General features: G+C 35.3%; 1 protein-coding gene across 1 annotated transcript in view; it reads right to left on the minus strand.

The window, feature by feature from the left end:
- Window positions 1-1,772: 1,772 nt before the first annotated feature.
- TAF4B (TATA-box binding protein associated factor 4b) overlaps window positions 1,773-21,385 on the minus strand; it is a 95,954-nt gene continuing 76,341 nt past the window's right edge. The window contains exon 15 of the mRNA XM_087707151.1: window positions 1,773-2,727. Within this exon, the coding sequence (XP_087563277.1) occupies window positions 2,584-2,727 (144 nt within the window). The 3' untranslated portion in view covers window positions 1,773-2,583. The remainder of the gene's footprint in view (window positions 2,728-21,385) is intronic.

Below are 21,385 nucleotides of genomic sequence, written 5' to 3' on the forward strand. Positions count from 1 at the left end.
GAGCTGAACTCATCTAACTTAGTTAATTTCTCTGTTAGCTTATCCTTGTCGACCCTAAAGCTCTTGTTTCCCCAGTGGCATAGTGATCACTAGTAGGGCCCATATCCTGCTTGAGAGAAGACACACACAAAATGAGTATTTCTGCTTGCTCAGCATCATTCATGACCACTTCATCATTTTCTCTTTACAACAGATCTCCAACCTCTTTGGCCTTTTTCGTTCTGACATATCTAAATACCTTTCTTGGTCGTTTTCAGTTTTCCTTGAAAACCTCAGATCATTTTGAGCTCTAATCTAACTGACAGAGTCCTTTAGTTTCTGAAGACTACCATACTGTACATTCTTCTTTGCTTATGTTCCCCTTCTTCCATTTCCTGCATTAAAAATGTGTCTCTTCCAGGGCTAATTTTAAAGGTCAGAACAGAAGCCACAGGCATCTCTAGACTCCTGGGGAGACAACTGCATGAAATTGTCTTTTTCTTCCTCCTAGAACAAGGTTTGGGGAATTTTCTTATTTTTATAAGATGATACAATCAGGTCAGCTTCCATCTAAGTGCAAGTCAGCTGAGACTGCGGTAGTATTGAAGTGACAGGTATAAATTATAGACAGCTGAGCTTGTCAAAGTCTGGAAAGGGGAGAGTTTGAGAATTAAATGGGTGGCACCAATGTATATTTAATTAGGGAAGGGGGCTAATTTAATGCTCCGATTTAAGCCTTTGTTCATCCTGACTTGATCTGAGAAGAGCAAATATATGCTTAAGTTGCATGTAGCTGTCCCAGATATTTGCCCCAAGACAAAAGACTGCATTTAAGGTACAAAATGATGTTCAGTTATGCAATATTCGTAAGTGTTGATGAGAATATTAGCTGTAATGTCCCAATTGTTAGTATTTCATGACTAGATTGTTCTGTGAAGCAATGCCATATTTACAGTTTGATGTAGAAATTACTCTTAGAATTAATAAAATATTTCTTTTAATAGAGTATTTAAAATAAATTTGAAACATTTGTCACTTAAGCTAAATATGCAAAACAGGAAAGATATGCTGCATTTTAAATAAAAAGTTAAGCATTTACTATACAAAACATATTTACCTTGAACCATCAAAGTGCTATTCTTTCTTATCCAAGAGTGCCCACTTTATAAATATGTGTAAAGACACAAATAATTTACTACATTGGTTTAACTACCTCAGTTCACCATTTTTCTAACAAGGAAACCATAGCTTGATTAGAAACTCAATATAACTTCAGTAGTACTTATAAAGTGTTTCCCCCCATCCCTGTATTTTCCATTTTGTAATATGGAGATAAACTATAAAGATTATTATTCTTATTTATTTTGACTTCAATTTCAAAGGCTTTCAAGTTGCTGTCTTTCTCACAGGTTCCATTATATACATCCATGTCATTTGTGGTATTGTTTCATGTCCACAATAAAGTAATGTTCATAGGCAAGTACAAAAAATGATAGCAGGTAGATCTATCATCACAATCATTTTCATCATCTATTCAGGAGGGATTAATAGTTAGATTCAACATTATGGCACCTTGGAGAGTTTTGTGCTGTTCTGCAAACACCCTCGCAAAAATTTTCTTCTTCTGCTTTTATCATAGAATTCTTTATTCTTTATCATAGAATAAATTCTATTTATAATAGAATTATTTTGAAGTTACCAGTGCAAGATAGAGTGAGAAGATCCCTGATAATCTATACATACATACATATACATATACATCATATACATATACATATATATATATATATATATATGTTTTATTTGTGCTGATAAATAAATAGAGGGAGACTAGCATAGATCTATTTCAAGCTATTTAGCTCTCATCAGTTAGCCATACCCTTATTGGGATTCGAACCTGAGCTATATTACATATTAGGCAGACGTCTTAGCCTATATATATATATATTCTCTCCTTTCCCATAATGAGATGAAATCACTTTGTATTCTGTATAGGAGACTTTAAAATCACACAAATGCATATGCAAATGAAGTCATCATGCTGAAAATGGATGGGCCACGGTCCTATGAACTATCCCACAAAATTACTTTGACTTTTCAAATATTGCTTTCTCCAACTCTTACATCTGTAGTTTGCTTGCAGATCTGTCTGGTAGGACTGGCAACACAAAAAATGCCGGTAGGGATTCTTTCCTTTCCATCTTTCTTTTGAGGCAGGAAATTATAGCCCGCATTTTGACACTTTTTAGTTGGCTCCCAGGTGGTTTCTCTAGGATACGCAGGAAGGCTGAATCCTGCAGGCTATGCACTAGCAAACTGCTAGTTTGTCATTAAATACATTCATCACGTCATTCTTCACTAACTGCAATGTTAGAAGGCACACACTTCATGGAATAATATTGCGGATTTATATACTAATACAGTATCTCGCATGGAATTTAGCAGGCATCCAAAGTCTTTTCTCTTCCACATGTCCAGGCAGCATTGCCTACATTCAACAATGACCTTACGAACAATTTCTTGTAATATATGATTTCAGGATAGTGCAAACAAATTGTTCTTTGGCAATGTATGGTAAGCTGAAATGCAGAATTAGACTAGCCACTATTTCAGAAGAGCTTGATATAAGATTAGAGAATGCTTTGTTTCTTTCTCTTGTTCCAGACAAAAGATCAAGTCCCTGAGACAAATTCGGGTTATTCTTGGCCAAAGGTATCGTGTCGTAAGACTAGGCATTCTGTTGAAGCCCTGGATGGGAGAAAAAGAAAACCATTTTAGATGTATAAATGTTTTTTTGTGAACCAAAATAGACTTTTGCTAAGTTTTGCATTTATTTATATTGCTTTTAATATTAATAACAAAACAGAAAAAGAAAAGCAACATACAAAAAAGTGATACATCATCAAATTTTTAAAAAGCATAAAAAGTGCTATAACAAAAAAGTGGAAAAATGTGACAACCCCCTCCAAGTAATACCAGATTTCCTTGAAAATAAGACCTCCCCGGATAATAAGCCCAATCGGACTTTTGAGCACATGCGCTAAAATAAGCCCACCCCTGAAAATAAACCCTCCCCCAAAATATTGCAACACAGCAGCAGCCATGAGGTGACCATGCTCACCGCCTCCTGCACCTCAAAAATAATAAGACCTCCTTGAAAATAAGGCCAAGTGGTTATTTTAAGACCCTGTCTTATTTTTGGTGAAAGACAGTAATAATAAAAGTAATATGTGGCTTTTTATAATCATGAAGTTACAATGCTATATATATATTAGTCTAATGCAATATTCAAGACATATACAGTATATTTCATATAGTTATATACTACTTTTTCACCAATATTCATTGTAAAAAACAAACTCTCATATTTCATACATCTGTAGGCAATCTGCCCATAGATGGCAAGTACAATCAGATCTTCAACGAGTTGAAAGATGCCACTTAAGCATCACTACCTAATATTTGTTCTGTACACTGTATCTTGATGCCTGCTTCCACTACGATACTCTTTATTCACACAACCTATGGAGTTTTTCTACTAAAGCAACTTGTTGCTTCTATTAATACCCGTATCATACCAGTACACAGTGATTCAAAGGAAAGAACACGCTTGCCACCAGAAAAATGCTTTACCATATTTATCACTCGTATTTGCAAAGGATTTCAAATTAAGCCACTATCAGGATTTGGCTTGCTCAGATTTATAGCAAATATAACAGGCAACAGTTTGAGGAAAGTGTCTGACTTTGAATCCTTGCAGCTTCTTTTTCCTTCAAAGCTGGTCAATTCTTGCATTGCTGCTTCAGTTACAATTAAGTCACAGACTTCAATGTATTTGGAATACATTGAATTTAACATTTATACTTAAAGCTAATGACAGTCTGACGATCTGATCCTGAAATATATTTAGAAAAGACGTGTAAAAGGTTACTCATTAGGAACTGTAAAGAATTTTTTTTACTTATTCATTATAAGACCAACATACTCACATTGTGACTTCATAAAGTTTATCAATTTTACATTGATTAAAATCCCCAATAAAATAAAAAGCACAAAACAAATACTTACAATAAACCTATAGCTAAAGCAGCGTCTAACATTCTCACAACACAGTCAACTCATTTAACAACCTGGTTAGAATGCCCACTTCCCAAGTAATTGCTTATTTTTACTTTCACCATTTCCCTCTCCCTCCATCATCAGATGCATGTTATCTTTTCCTAGAAATATAAAACTCGTTTAGTAAGTTGTTGACCTTTCAGAGGCCACCAGAATCTTTGTTAGGTTGTCTGCAAAGGATTTGTTACTAATTTACAGTGAAAAAATAGAGATCAGTTCAGTTGACTACAAATGAATGTGATAAACATAGTGAACCTTGACTTTAACATATTTTATGAAGGTAGAATACATTATTCTATGGTCCCATGAGATTCTGATGGAGAAGATAGTAGAAAGAGAGCTGAATTATGATACTTTTGGTATGAGCTAAATGCTTAAGCTAACTGACTGATCGTACATCACTAATATCCATTAACTATTCCACATTAAGATGGAAGGAAGTGCTGTCCAGAGGGATCATGACCAAGTGGAGCATTGGCAGAAATCAGCAAAATGTATTTCAGAAAATACAAATGCAAAGTCCTACCCTTGGGTAGAAAAAATCAGAGACATGAATACAAGATGTGAGGGACCATATCAGACAACAATACTTACAAAAAGGGTGTTTTGGTCAATTATGAGTTAAATATAAGTCCACAGTATAATGTGGTTACAAAAAAGGCAATTTTTAGGTTGCCTTGACAAATGTAAAACATCATGCTCAAAATAAATCATAATTCCTTTTATTCTTTTCTGCATTGGTCATACTGCAACTAGATAATTATGGGCATCACATTTTACAAAGAATACAGTAATAACAAAGTGAAGGAAAGAATTCAGAGGAACGCAATCAAGAACACAAGGATTCTGAAATGAAAACATTATAAGGAATATATGAAAGATGAGTCTGTCTGAAGAAGCTAATTGGATAAGCAGTGAAACATTTTGAACCGACAAGAAAAGAAGTTCAGTTGCCACATCTCAATTCCATGCAACTCTACTTGGATGACTGAGAATCTTCATCAACATATTTATAAGGAATAATTGGTGGAGTTCAGTATCTTTAGGCTGTAAAAAACTGTGGAGACACAATAGCCGTAAACAGAAACTGCATGGTTAGAGATCTCAAGGGATTAGTAGTGGCGGATTTCTGCAGAGAACCTGGGATGAAGCAGATCTCCAAGGCATTCTGTATTCTCTGTTTATGACCACTGTAGAGCAGTTACGCCTATTCTTAAAATTCCACTTTTTAAAAAAATACTTCTTAACAGCTATATGTGTAGATAAAATTAATTATTAGGAAAAAATTCCTAACAATAGGACCTGCTTGACAGTGAGATCAACTAGCAGAGTTGATGGCTCCCTTTCATTGAATGTGTTTTGTTAAAGTATGGACAGCTATCTGTTTGAGATATTTGCTTGGATTTTTGCAGTGGGTAAGGGAGTTGAACTCCGTGCCTAAATGCCCCTTCCAACTCTTGGATTTGACTTTTTTTCACAGTATCATACTGATGATCTGGACATGATCTACAAATGGCTATGTTTCAATAATCTATTAGTAGTTGCTAGTTTTCCACTTCTGTCCTGGGAAGGTTACTTATCCCTTCTAGAAAATCAGAGTTGGTCGGCTCTTTTTTTAAAGTGATATAAAGAACACAATACTAGTCTTCACATAGGCTGTACTCCATGTCAAAAGTAAACATAGCACTTTTAACATTATATTGCAAATTGCTTCAATGGAAAATGTTTTGGATAAGAAATGGAGTAAGAAAACATTTTTCTCTGAGACTTTTAATGATATGGAACTTAAAATTAACTTCAACCTCTGCTTAGAAGCATGGCTGAAACAATTTAAGTCCAAGCACTTTAAAGTTTGATAAGTTATGTAAAAAGCATGCAGCAATTTAAGTAATATATAAAAGTGGTATAAAAAAGTGTATTGTCTGCAATTTAATTAAGCCACTCTGAAGAGTTGATATAATCTATTTTTGAGGAAAGTATATTTTCCCTGCTAATATTAGGAAACACAACTGACTGATTTAATCCAAAATAAAAATACTCTTGGTTGAAACTTTGTATTTCTTCAGGAATTTGGAATAGGTATGGAAGGGAGATTAGTGCCACTGGGTGAGGGTCACTCCTTCTCATATGATACAATGGAGTCGGACCTCAACATAAGACAATATTTCAAAGGAAAATTGGGTGAGAAAAAGAAAAAGAGAACCAAATCCCTGGGGATTCTCAACCTCCAAGAGATGTCCTTCAGAAGTCAAAGACCTAGAAGGAAGTAGATGTCAAGATTTAGTTCACTCTGAGATGTCTTTTTGAGCATTCATATAGAAATTCACCCATTTGGTTGTGATTAATAATATACAAGGACTACAATTCCAGGAAGAAATCTCTTTCTTGAGAAAGAATTTTTCAAACAACTGCAATCCTTGAAATATTTTGTCAGCTCTTCCCAATGTGGGGCTGCCAGGTGGTACAGAAGTCTACTCCTGTTACCCCAGCAAACTAACTAGGGGTTATAGGAGCTGTAATCAAACACATCCTGATGGTAGCATGTTCAAGAAGACTTATTTGATTAAAATTGCTACACTGTATCTTTACTGTCACAAGATTTTATTAGTATTGCTATAATAAATAACTATTTGCTTCTATTTTTTCAGAGAAATATTTTTTTGGATCAACATTTTTATTCTCAGATTAAAAATGTTATCGAGTTTGGTGGATCTTCAATACATGCATAGATCAAATTTTGAATATAAAGCACTACAATTTCTTGAATTAAAAATTCCATGAATTCAAGCAACACAACAATCAAAGATTAATCAAACTGAAGACTATGTCATATAGATAGATTATTTTGCAACATCGCAGAGATACCAAATAAGATGGGGGGAACAGATACTATCAAGATATTTCCATCATGCACTCCCATATTCAGTTGTTCATTTGGCAACTATGCATAACATCATTCAATTATTGCTTTACTTAAGCTTGAGTTCAGGATGATTTTCTGAATCTTACACCTGGAGACTTTCAGGTTTTTCAAGAAGTGCAAGGATTCTTGAGGACTTCCTGGGAGGAGCCTACTGGTGGAGGCAGCAAAAAATCAGCTGCCTCCGAATTCCTGGCTACGTACCTGTTTAGAGGATCTTCCATCTGACGTCTTATCAGGTTTTCTTATCCTTCAGGCAAGAAGGAAAGAAGAAACTGTTTTGCTGGCAAATGCTCTTCGATTTTTGCAGCTTTTGTGCTTGCAAGGAAAGGGGGGCTAGCCCAAGGCAGAACGGCTGTCCGTGCTGGGAACTTCAAACTGCCTTGTGCAGGACAAAGTAGGTCTCTCCCACTCTGCTCTAAGTTTTGTTTGATTTATTCTTATCACGAGCTGGATCCGTTTACTGTGGACAATAATTGCTTATCAACATTTTAGCTTCTTTTCTTTTTCTCCTCCGAAAAATTATTTACTCAGAGGCTTCTAAAATGGCGCCGAGCAGGCTGGTTTCTCCGGTAATAACGAACACTTTCTGCTAATCTCACAAGAATTCAAAACAAAAGAGATTGCTTATCACTTGTTTTGGTTTCACAACAGAAGAATTTTACTCCTTCATTAACCTTGCTTATTTGGAAGTTAAATGGTGATGAATCTGCTGAATGGTCTGGTTACAATGTTTACTCACTGAAAGTTTTGCCAAGCCTTAAACTTCAAAATAAAAGCCTCTTTATTTAAAGCTGCATATTTAGGCAATAGAGTTTTATTAACTGCAGGCAGATAAATTTTGAAATGGCCTCAAAACCAAATATTAACTTGAAGTCGTCACCCTCTACTTCCAGGGGCACATCCTCAGTGCCTGGCACAAAGCTGCAGCCTCCGCTTCCTACGCCCCCTGCTGGGGATGTGTTAACGAAAGAATTTTTCCTGAGTAATCTAAGCGAGGCTCTTAATGCACAGACAATTAAAATGGAAGATAAATTTAGAGATAATAGAGAGGAGAGAAAAGAGGAAATAAAAGAAATGAAAGAAGAAATTAAAAGTGAAATAAAAGGACTTAAACAGGAGCTGTATGAGAAATTTGAGGCTAAGGTTGATAAAATTAGAGACGACATGCTGAGTCTTGTAACTGTATTAACAGAACATATTTCTGGAGTGGAAGATACTCTAGAGGTTCTTAATGATGCCAATGCTAACTTGACATTGAAAACAGAGGTGGTGGAACAAAAAGTGGAAAATGCTGAAAAAGAAATTATTATGATACAGTACCGACAAATGGAGTTCGCATTAAGAGTAAGGGGGCTGCGTGAGGAGAAACAGGAGAACCTGAAACAGACCCTATCGGAAGCTTTTGACCGCCTGATGGGAAGACCAGGGACCAATCAAGACTGGCGAATTGACAAAGCTTACCGCGTTAACTCCTGGCTGGCAAAGCAGAAGCAGCTTCCTCGAGACATCGTTATATATTTTACTACAAGAGAGTTTAGAAATATGGTACTGCAAGCATCTTATAATACTAAGCTTCAAATTGGCGGTCAAGACCTGGCTGTTTTGAAAGAGATACCACCTCAAATGTTAAGAGCCAGAAGAGACTACGCTTTTTTGGTCGAAGAACTCAGAAATCGTCAGATACAGTATAGATGGGATGCACCATTTGGCATCATATTTACATTTGATAAGCAAAGATACCGCCTCAACGCTGTATGGAAAGCCCGAGATTTTTATTATAATATATTGAAGGCCGGACACCCTGCACCATCTGGACCTAGAGAAAGACCACAAGAAGGACAGGGTAGACAGCAAACGACACAACCACCAGACAAGATGGAGCATCTCTCTTCTCTAGAAGTGCAAGGTGCTATGGAACCAAGACCTAGCCGCATGACTACTAGACGTATGGAGAAACAAGCTAAAAAGCAACAGCATCAACAATCATCGGCTATCGATCAAGGATCTACAACAACAAATCTGGAAGCAATGGGAGGAGCTAGACCTAAGGTTAAACAGGCCGTGCAGGAAGCTCTAAAAATGCTTCAACCAACCAAAGATGACAACTAAGATTTTAACATGGAATGTTAACGGACTGAACTCTCCACAGAAGAGGAAGAAAATATTTCATTATCTCAAACAGTTTAAGAACGATGTAATTTGTTTGCAAGAAACTCATATCAAGTCAACTGATCAAAAATATTTGATCAACTCAAAACTTGGTCAACATTTTGTAGCTTCTGCTATGGAAAAGAAGAATGGTATAGTTGTATACTTAAGAAAAGACATGAAAGCTGAATTAATAGAAGCAGATCCCTTCGGAAGATATATTGCTTTAGACTTAATCTTAGAAGGGAAAAAGACATTACTTTTGGGAATTTATGCTCCCAATCAACAGCAAGATAGATTCTATAGAAATCTTCATGCTAAATTAGTACAATGGGACTATAGTTCCTGTATACTATTGGGTGACTGGAATGGAGTGATAGACACTAAGAAAGATAAGAAGATTTCCCGCCTAAATACCAAGATGCGAGCAAAGTTACCCAAATCTTTCTTTGACATTATGGATGATTTTGAATTGAGAGATATTTGGCGAGAAAGAAATGCAGAGGAATGCGACTTCACTTTCTTCTCGGACAGGCATCAATCCCTCTCAAGGATTGATTTTATTCTAACCACTAATGATTTGCTTTCTAGGGTCAAGAAAACAAAGATTGCAGCTAGGATCCTTTCGGACCATAACCCAGTTTGGATGGAGTTGGGAAGGGTAGTGCAGGCAAGAAGGTCTTGGAGATTGAATGAAAACTTATTTAGATATGAAAAGTATATTAATGATTGTAAAAAATTACTATCTGAATATTTTGTTTTGAATATGAATAAGGGTACATCTATGGAATTTGTATGGGACGCAAGCAAAGCGTATATGAGAGGAGTTTTGATGAATATAAATAAAACACATAGAAATAAGCAAGGGTTAAAACGAACAGAACTGGAAGAGGAAATTAAGAGAAAAGAGCTGGAGTTAACAATGAACCCAGACGATACAAAGGTTAAGGAAGCTATTAACATATTAAAATCTCAATTTGACATGTTGATCTCTGACCAGGTGGCTACTAATCTATTATATGCAAAACACAATACTTTTTGTAATGCAAACAAACCTGGCAGATGGTTAGCTTATCAGATTAGGAAAAAAAGGAAAACGCGAAATATATCTAAACTGATTTACAGAGGGAAGGAGGTGTTTCAACAGGAAGAGATCCAAAAGGCTTTCTGGGAATTTTTTACAGAACTGTATAAAGGGGATAAAATTAATGGTTTAGACATAGACAAATATTTAGACAAAGAGAAAATACCTTCAGTTAGAGAAGAACACAGGCAAAAATTGAATCAACCAATAACCTCGGGGGAAATCCTGCAGGTAATTAAGCAATTAAAGTCAGGGAAAGCACCAGGTACAGATGGCTTGACAGCGGTTTACTATAAAAACTTACAGTTAGAAATGGTAGAACCTCTTAGAGAATTATTTAATATGATTCAAATGGAAGGTAAAGTTCCTCCATCTTGGAAGACAGCGTTTATATCTTTGATACCCAAGGAAGATCAAGATACTACTCAACCCAAAAATTATAGACCTATTTCATTACTGAATGTAGATTATAAAATTTTTACTAAAATATTAGCAAATAGGTTAATGTTGGTCATTCAACAATTGATACATACGGACCAAACAGGTTTTATACAAGGGAGACAGATGAAAAGTAATGTTAGATTAATTATTAATGCATTAGAATATTTGGGAAAGAACAACCAGATTCCTGCTGCGTTTATATTTCTGGATGCTGAGAAGGCCTTTGATCGAGTTAACTGGCAATTTCTGTTGAAGATACTGCAAAAAATGCAGATAGGAGATAATTTTTTACAGTCAATTAAAGCAATATACCAACAGCAAACAGCACAAATCATAGTCAATGGAAGTCTAACAGACTCTTTTCAAATTGGAAAAGGTACAAGACAGGGCTGTCCTTTGTCCCCATTATTGTTTATTATAACTTTGGAAGTATTGTTGAATAAAATACGGGGCTTGGATGGTTTAAAAGGGATCAAGATTAGGCAGCAAGAATATAGAGTCCGCGCTTTTGCGGATGATTTGGTCATAATATTGGAACAACCGCAGGAATCTAGTATGGTTTTAATGAATATGATTAATCAATATGGTCAAGTGTCGGGCTTTAAAATAAACTTAGGAAAAACCAAAATATTAGCTATAAATATGAATATTAAACAAAAGGAAGAATTAGGAGCGATGCTAGGATGTGAGGTAGTTAAAAAAGTCAAATATCTTGGAGTTAACATTTTAACTTCAAATGGGAAATTATATAAGCATAATTATGAACCACTTTGGCATAGTATACAGACAGAGATGAAAAAATGGGAGAAATTGCACCTATCTTTGCTGGGTAGGATAGCGGCAGTGAAAATGAACATTCTACCAAAATTTTTATTTCTCTTCCAAATGTTACCTATACTAAAAAAAGATGCGAACCTTTTAGAATGGCAGAAGGGTATCAACAAATTTGTGTGGGCAGGAAAGAAGCCGAGGGTAAAGATGAAAATAATGCAAGATGTACGTGAGAGAGGAGGATTGAAACTACCTAATTTAAAACTATATTATGATGCAGTGGCATTATCTGTAATTAGTGATTGGATTCACTTAACCAATGATAGAATATTGAACATTGAGGGACACGATCTGCTATTTGGTTGGCATGCTTACCTGTTATTCAACAAAAAATTGGATAAGAACTTTAAAAGTCATATTTTAAGAAATGCTTTATTGCGGGTCTGGAAGAAATACCAATATAAATTAAATGACAAGATACCCATGTGGGCAATTCCTAGACACGCAATTGAAAATATGAATACAGCACAAAAACAGGACAGAATTACCTACAGACAGCTTCTTACCTCGGAAAGGGGGGTATTACAATTAAAATCTTTAGAGGTATTAAAAGAGGAGAAGGTAGTTCAAACATGGTTCCAGTATGGGCAATTACAGGCTAGGTGGAAAATAGATAAAAAAATTGGTTTTATTCAAGTTGAGGATAATCTGTTTAAACAAATAAGAGATCAAAGCTTAATGCATATAAAGAGGATATATAATGTATTAATACAGATGGATTCGGAAACAGAATTAGTTAAAGATTGTATGATAAAATGGGCTCAAAATATTGAGGAACCAATAATGTTGGATACATGGGAAAGAATTTGGGTAAGAAATGTGAAATTTACACAAGCTCAAAATCTGAGAGAAAATTTTTACAAGATGTTCTATAGATGGCATTTAGATCCTAAAAAGTTGGCTTCTATGTATCCGAATGTACAGCCTAAATGTTGGAGGTGTGGTTCTCTCGATGCTACATATTATCATATATGGTGGACCTGCCAAAAGGTTAAGGCATTTTGGATAAAAATATGGTGGGTCATGCAAAATGTTTTTAAAAGAAGGATAAAGTTTAGTCCTCAGTTATTTTTACTAGGTATATGTACTGACTTTACAGTGGTAGAGACCAATTTGATTCTGCACCTGATAACTGCAGCAAGACTGTTGGTGGCGCAATATTGGAAGAAGGAAGACTTGCCTACAATCCAAGAATGGACATTGAAAGTAACAAACTTAGCTGAAATGGCTAAAATATCGGCATATCTCAAAGATCATTCAAATGAGAGATATAAACGAGACTGGAAAAAATGGATTGACTATATACAAAATAAATACGGGACTAAGAAATTCCAGTTAGCCTATGCTTAAGATCAGAAATGATTTAAACTGTTAAAAGTCAGTTCAGTAAGAAGAAGCTAAGGTCAATCTAGAATGTCATTAATTTCTTTATTTCTTTTTTCTCAATAGATTTTAGACTGTGTTAGTTAAAAATCCATACCAGGTACGGGTTCTGGGAAGTCGGGGGGGGGGGGAAGGAGGAAGGGGGGTGGGGGGGTTGAGGGAGGGAGGGGTACACACAACAAAAAAAAATTGTACTTCAATGTCTTAATGATTGACAAATGATGACATATTTGTGTTTTTTTTTAAAGAAAAAATAAAAATAAAAAAATGGTTTTATGCAAAAGAAGTGCAAGGATTCTTCACAAATTCAAAAGAAGTCAATTAGAGGAAGAAACTTGCACATATCCTATAAAATGCTTGCCACTTAATGGTGATTTGACCAAACCATGTGATATTTGGAAGGGGACATGACAAGGCTGTAGTTTATTTTGGTTCTTGAAGTCCTGAATAGAGCAGGGGTGAGGAATCATGGCCCTTTTATGACGTGTGGACTTCAACTCCCAGAATTCCTGAGCCAGCTCTGGAATAGAGGTATTAGGCAAGTCAAGATAATGAGCATAAAAATTAAAATGAGATTTGGCTGACCATTTAGTTTTGATTTTACAAGACTTTCGAAAGGGATTGAATTTTTGATGAAAAAAATTGAAAGATTTTGGTGCACTAGCAGATTTTAAGATCAATAAACAGAACAGATGTTGGTAAAAAAAACTTGACTACACAGGATCAGGACGATTTAATGAAAAAAATGAGAAAACGGTTACATATTTTAGTTTTATTATGTCTAACAAATTGTATATATAATATATTAAATCATTATAACAAGACATGGAATGAACTTAATATTTAGGATATGTCAAGATGGGGAAAATTGGAACTGTCACTATTGTGAAGAATTTGTGTGGTTAAGTTGAATATTATACTTGGAACACTATTTTTATATACATATTTTTACTGAAAATAGAAAGATGATGAACTGGTTAAATACAGTATGATAAAATGGGCAAAAAAGTTTGGATATAATATAAATTTGGGGCAATAGGAAGAATATGTGGAAGAAATACTTGACATTTACATTGACTTAAAATCTTTAAATCTTAAAGAGAATTTTTATAAAATGATATATCATGGATATGACACCAAATAAACTGTCAAAAATGTAATACGGGAATTACAATTATTTGTTGGCAATGTAATCAAACTGAGGGTATATTTTTCATCTTTTTGGGGATAAAGTTCATATTCTGATCCATAACATTTGAAAATGAATGTACTATTGAAACCACAGGATTTTCTTTAAGGTTTAATAGAAAAATGAGTGAAAGCATCTTAATATTAGGCAAATTTGATGTATTTTTTAAAATTCGAATCTATAGTAAAGAAAGTCAAATGTAACTTTTTCCTATTTTTTCCTTTTTGTACCTCTATTTTTTCTTTCTTGAGCTTTTTTCTTTTTCAAATCTTTTTTACTTATTTATTGTTTCCTTTTGTTTCTGAAAATCTATAAAATTATAAAAAATAAAATGCTTGCTACTGAAGTTTTTTAAAAGATCCGTAGCACATTCTCAATGCCCCATAATGCATATGGAACTTTTATATCTCAGGAGAGGCCAGTGATTATACAACACCACTTTTATCTTCTTATTACTCCCTGGTTTTTTCCCATCCCCTTGTAGTGGGTGAGGAGTGCCCCTCAACTATGATACTCCTACCTGATGCTGCCAGTATATAATGTAGGTTTTGGCCACATAAGCAACAACTTAAAAGTTTTAATGTAAAAATTTAGGAAGAGATAAAATAGTGTTCATATTGTTTTATTGTATACTGTCCAGAGCTACTGTAGAGTGGGCAGCCTTATACATGCTTAAAATAACTAACATGAATTTATTCTAGAAAACACCCCAACCTTCTGGACCAAAATGATGGATATGTGGAGACCCTGAAGGCATATTGTGCTGGTTGACTTGTAAGTTGGAGATAAGAAAGCCTGCAATGTTAGCAGACCTTTGGCTCCAAAGTTCACTTACTCATTCAAATTGATTATGTTGTATTATGTTTCAATTAGTAGTTTGATTAGGACTCAGAAATGGCACTGAATCCAGAATCCTAGAGTAGAATGAACCTTTTTCTTTTGGGAAGACATTTTGATGTTGAAGACACTTGCAATGGAATTTCTTTTCTGTTTTCTTTTCCTTTTCCTATTTCTGTTCCCTTTTCTTCTTTTTTAATTTTTATTTCTTTCTTAGTTTTGTATAAGTTATTTTTCTTTGTACTTATAAACTTTAATAAAATTATTACAAAAAAGGAAATCCTGTGGTTTCAGTTGGAGTGCATACAGCATTACAACAATAATCTATAGGTACTACATACCATTAAACTTCATTAGAAACTACTTTCTTTATAGTGTTGCTTGCATATCTAGTAAAGAACAGTGAATTTAAAAACATAAAAGAATAACATTTATTGGGACAAATCACACTACAATCTGAAAGGCATTTGAATACTGAAATGCATTAAACAATTTAGAAATAAATGTGTACATTAAGGATCTTTTATCTTCAATCCAGATGGAAGTGAGTTAAAACTGTCAGATTTAGGGAGAAAACTGGTATTAATATTCAGCTGTACAACATTCTACCCCATTTCCTCTGTGACATTTCTACAAATTGGTTCAAGTGTAACCAGCAGAATGTTTTACATATTGAGACAAATTACTGCAAATATGGTGACAGTTTATTCTCCACTATGCCTAAGATTCATATATGCACGTCACTTTCTGTGGCTACATCAGATCTTTAATCTGTACCTGGGGGTAACAAATACTGTACAAAATATGTCATGTTGCCTTAATAGACAATTATTAAACTGAAGTATTTTGACTTTTTGCCAGATCATTTAAGCATTATAATCAAAATTATCAGTCTCTTGACTTTGCAGATGCATCAACATTTATGTTATCAATATGTTTAGCCCAAAGCTACAATACAATTAGTCATTTAAATTGCAGAGATCTTTCACACAAAATAATTAACCTCCAATTCTGAATAGCAGGAATATTCTGCCACTGAGTTACAATGCTTAAACCTATGAATTGCAGTCTGGAACAGCTCTATTTACTATACAGGCATAGCTTTTATGTCAACAAAGGTAGTCAAAACCCAAAACTGCTAAAAAGTTTAGCACCTTCTGAATTCCATTTACCTCCAATAAAAACTACATTAGTTCTTCCAATTACATTTAACTATTATATTTGTTGTTTTCTAGCAACTTTAATGAAATGCATCTTAATTAGACATGAATGATGAGTATGAGGCTCAAGATGCATCTAACACAAAGGGGAATTTCATAGTTAATTGAAATGATTCGCATGTTAACATGCTTCTTGCTCCCCAGAGAAAGAGATTTTCTGCAACAATTAATCTGTGTATTCTTTCAAAATAACTAGACTATAACCGAGTTTTATATTTTCAGTTTTATAGATCTATTTTTGTTTTTAGTTTTTTTTAATAAGATCAGGTTTCCCAGAAGGGTTGTGCAAAATAATTTTTAAAATTAATTGGTTAATTAATTAATTAATTATTTTTTATAAATAATGCAAGTTGGCAAACATAGTTAATGTTCCTTCCTTGTCCTATTTTCCCTACAACAATAATCCTGTGAGGTGAGTTGGGCTACCATCTGAGTTTTTACAGACCAGGGATTTTAAAAAGAAAAAGAAAGTTCAATAGTAAAATGGCCCAAAGGCATGTAGGATTATTTTACAGATAAAAACAAAAACTAAGTAAAAGAGGGAAAAGCAATATAAGGTCAACTGAAACTTTTTAAGCCTGAAATTTGCTAAACTACTAGAAATCAAATATCTTATGCAAGATCAACAAATACATCTGCCAGTAGATGCAAATGTATCTTTTCCTCCTCAACTTTATATAAAAAAAATCAGGGCTACAAAAAAGAAAAACTTCTTTCTAGTTCGTCATGCTGACATATTTTCATCCGGACTAACCAATATAATTTGTCAATAAACATGCATGTCAGAATGTTCCAGTACTATCATCCTTCAATAAAGCACTCCTGATCAAGGCTGTACTTATAGATTTTGACAGCTATTGGCGGCTCAAATGAGATCATTGAATATGAAATGCCAATAACCACCATGGTGTTTTATGATTTTCCATGAACTGCACTATTAACGCAAACCAATGCTAAAGTCCAAATTTCATCACTTTTGAAAAATAGAAATATGTGACAGGATGAACTACTTTTAAAGGTAAAATTATCGGGCATTATAATCATTTTCAGAAACACAGGAAATAGGATCATTATGCTAGTCTCTGGCATAACGAGAAAAGAAAGGGGAGATTAAAGAAGGCAAGATTCAGGTTGCCTCCTGAAATGAAAACTCTTGAAGTCTCAAAAAATTGAGGGAGGATTGCACTGGTTTTGGAAATACAAAATTTATATCCACATTATAAAGTAATTACCAACTTACCTATTTATACAACTCTGACTAATTAAATTTATTTATCACATTTAATTGCTGCTTATCTCAACATACTACTGAAGGCAGTTTACAATAATGAAAAATGAAAAAAGTGTAAAGAAAAGTAAAATAATAGAACAATAAAGGAAAACAATGAGAATAATACATCAATATGATAAGCAAAAAGATGGATGGGCGGAAAGCAGAGAGTGTGGAGGGGGGAAGGGGAGTCTGCCATCAATCTAGCAGTTACTTCCAGAATGGAACTTCCCCACCTGATTCCCAGGCCAACTGAAAATAAATAATGAAATGCATACATACACACACATACATACATGTTGTGGCCCAGCAGGAGCCATTGGAACTGCCAATGGACTCCGATAGCGAGGGACCCTATGAGTCAGCTCTGGAAGATATGGAGGACCCTGGGCAGGGTTCAGACTCCGAGCAGGGACCAGAGAGGCTAGTTGGCCACCAGGAGGCGCCTGAGGCATGGAGCAGTGGTGAAAGTCAAAGGGAGTTTGTCCCTGACGTCAGGCACTGGAGCAGTGGTGAAAGTCAAAGGGAATTTGTCCCTGACGCCCGGCAGAGAAGGGCAGCAATTACAGAGACAGACTCATAATCAGGCCCAGGTGGTTGTGATTTGACTCCTCCCAAGAGAGTATATAAGAAGAGACTTTGGGAGGAGACCTTTTGCAGGACACAACCATTTATACTAAGCTGGAGAAGCTCTTGTGTGTATCTCTTATCTGTGGGAATCTGGGTTGCTGCCAACGTCTTGTCTGTGAGTAATTACTGTGAATAAAGTGTGGCTAACAGTAAGCTTGTGTCGGCGTTACTCACCGGATGGAGGGGGGTCAGAACATATACATATCAATGAAATATGTAGATGAATTTTTAACATATGCTGTGCTAAGTGATAAATATCTATTAGATGCAATTCAACACATCTGTTGTAATTTACATTTGTTTGGACTAGTAGCATTTTCAGCTTCTAAGACACTAGAGATACTAGAACAACAGGTTAAATCCTTTAAAATTAAAAAACCTACTATTCGTTTGTATATATATTTGTTATCAATAAATCATTTTGAAATCCAGATGCTAAGAAATAAGTGGAATACAAAATTAGAGGTTCCTATATTTCCCTGACAATGGAAGAGTGCCTTAATTTCCACAGCAAGCATGACAACAGACCTTAAACTATATAACAAAAGTAATATCTAAAATGTATTGGACACCATTACATTTGTATAGGAAAGGACATTTTTTGGAGATGCAATAAGGATAATGCTTCTTTAAAACACAAGTTTTTACAATGTCTTAATCGTGAATTCCCACATTTGCATTTATTCAACTATATTAATTTTCACGAGTGAGTTTAGGGATTGTGCAAAAGCCCTATAAGCTGCTACATTTAAACTAGTCAAAGTAAGCTAGTGACATATTGTGTAAAGCTTCACAGTTTCTTCATTCTTAGCATTCAACTTAAATGTTTCCTTGAAGCTGAAGAACCCTTACACCAGTCCTGCTGGAGAAGGAGACAATTTTATCTTTCAATTTTTTTTGGCTCATGTCCAAACCTTTTTTATAGGTCTCTGACCAATATACTGGCTAAAGAAGAAATGACATCTTCCACTCAAGTCCAGAGAGCTATTTAAGAGACTTGCTGCATGGCCCACTGGACAGAAACAAAAGATAGCTTATTGCACTCTGAACTATATATGCTAAAATTCAAAGCATAATTTGGGGGAATTAGCACTACCTTATTCTCCACTGATAAGATCAGTAACTGGAGGTGGGACACATGTGTGTGAAACTAATTTATTCCTGACATTTATCTGCTTTAGAAAATGCATTCTTGCATTCAAGTTATTCAGTTCTACATATTTAAGTTAGCCAACTTTTCTGAAACTATGCAATTAGTGCGTACAGACCCTCGAGCCATATTCTACTTCAAGGCCCTCCTTTCTTTGCTGAACAGAACAAAATATTGTTTACATATTAGGATGTTTTGTCTTCCTTGTTATGCCTGCAATGCAAGCATTCTGCTTCAAGATTTCCAAATTACCTGATAATTATGAAATATTCTTAGTTGCACTTGTCTGTACATATCCTTATATTCATTTCCAACATACCAGCATCGCTTTTAAATATGTCTGAAGATGAATACTTTCATGGAACAATTCAAATACACTCCTGACAAGCAATCAATACTATAAACTGCAGTATATTATGGTGAAAAAGAATGGTATACAATACATGAAACAAATTTCAAGCATTTCAAGGGACTTTTATGAATACTGGCGGCAACTGGATGGGGTAAGTGCCATTGGCTCTTTAAGGCCTCTAGATCTGACAAATTAAAGTGGATTCCATAGAAAATCATACCACTGATCCACCCTCCCCACTTTTGTTTCTAAAAAGAATCGTCAGAGAAATGTTTGGCAAACCTATTACTAATCCCCTCTCTCCACAAGACACACTATTTTTTTTCCTCCCTCAAAGCTTATTTGTCAACTTTACATTTGAGGGGAAAAAAATCCTGTTTTCATTCACATGGCTTCTCTATATGGCCAAAAGTGAAAAGCAAGGCTGATGAGGTTGTACATCTAAAAACCTGAACCCTTAGTGCAATAGATACAAGTTTGCAGATATACCTCATTGCTGCTCTCATTGTCGTTCTTTGTTTAGAGCAGGGGTGTCAAACTCAAGGCCTGGGGCCCAGATTCAGCCCATGGGGTACTTAAATCTGGCCCACAGGGCCATCCTGGAAACAGCATGTGGCCTTCCCGAGCTCTGTTTTCGCTGGCAAAGGTTGCAGGAGGCTGTCACAGTCAAAAATGGAGCTTGGGAGCCCCTTTTCACTGGCAGAGCGCTTGGGCCACCACAGGCACCCCCAATACGAGGAGGAGGAGACAACGTCACGACGATATGGACATGCGGTCTTGATGCTCTGAGACCGCAACCGATACTTTTGCCATTGGGTGGTCCAATCAGATCTAAACCGTCCTGCAGAACAGGAAGAATATGTCTTGCTGATCTCAGGGACATCGCAAAGTCCCTGATTGATCCAAGAGAAGTTCTTCAAACCGGCGACAAAAAATCCAGCCATTAGGCTGATGAAGTCGGGGCGGCTCCAAAACGAAAGGATACGGAAAGAGAAAGCGTTTCCAGTTGGTGAGAAATTTTTACCATTTTAAAAGAGACTGCCTATAAAAAACTTAGTTAATTTAAATTTGAGAACAGAAAAAATAAGCGGCGGAATTAAGCTTTGAATGGTTTTGGACAGTGGCTTATCTTACTTTTAAATGTTATTTTCATAGATGGAATTTATGCAAGCCTTTTAAACCGAAGGGATTAATTTTTTTTCTTTTTTTCATTATTATTTTTTGCAACCTATGGACTAAAATTCTCTTCCTTCATTACTGCATGTGTTTTTCCCTTTTTCTTCTCTATTTCATTCAAGAATTTGACTTTTTTTAAAACTTGGAGTAAAAAAAGATACAAAAAGCAACAAAGAAAATTGTAACAAGAGAGGGAAAGATGACACTGCTACTCGGAGACTGGAAGTTTGTGTATTGGAAACAAAACACTTTTACTTTCCTCACTGATTATTCTGGCTTGGCACTTCAAGGTCTCACTGTAGAGAGTGATAAGAAGAAAAGCATACAGATGTTCCTTTGAAGTATATCTTTAACCAGAGAAAAGTGAAAATAAAACCTTATTGTGAATTTATGCGTAATCTTGTAAAAACCTTCCAAGCCAGAGCAACAGCAACAGCAATAGCAATAGCAGTAGACTTATATACCGCTTCATAGGGCTTTCAGCCCTCTCTAAGCGGTTTACAGAGAGTCAGCATATTGCCCCCAACAACAATCTGGGTCCTCATTTTACCCACCTCGGAAGGATGGAAGGCTGAGTCAACCCTGAGCCGGTGAGATTTGAACCGCTGACCTGCTGATCTTAGCAGTAGCCTGCAGTGCTGCATTTAACCACT

This window comes from Thamnophis sirtalis, unplaced genomic scaffold (assembly GCF_051295495.1).
Source record: "Thamnophis sirtalis isolate CommonGarterSnake01/CBP01778 unplaced genomic scaffold, rThaSir2_p1.2 scaffold_2, whole genome shotgun sequence".
In the NCBI taxonomy this organism is placed as follows: Eukaryota; Metazoa; Chordata; class Lepidosauria; order Squamata; family Natricidae; genus Thamnophis; species Thamnophis sirtalis.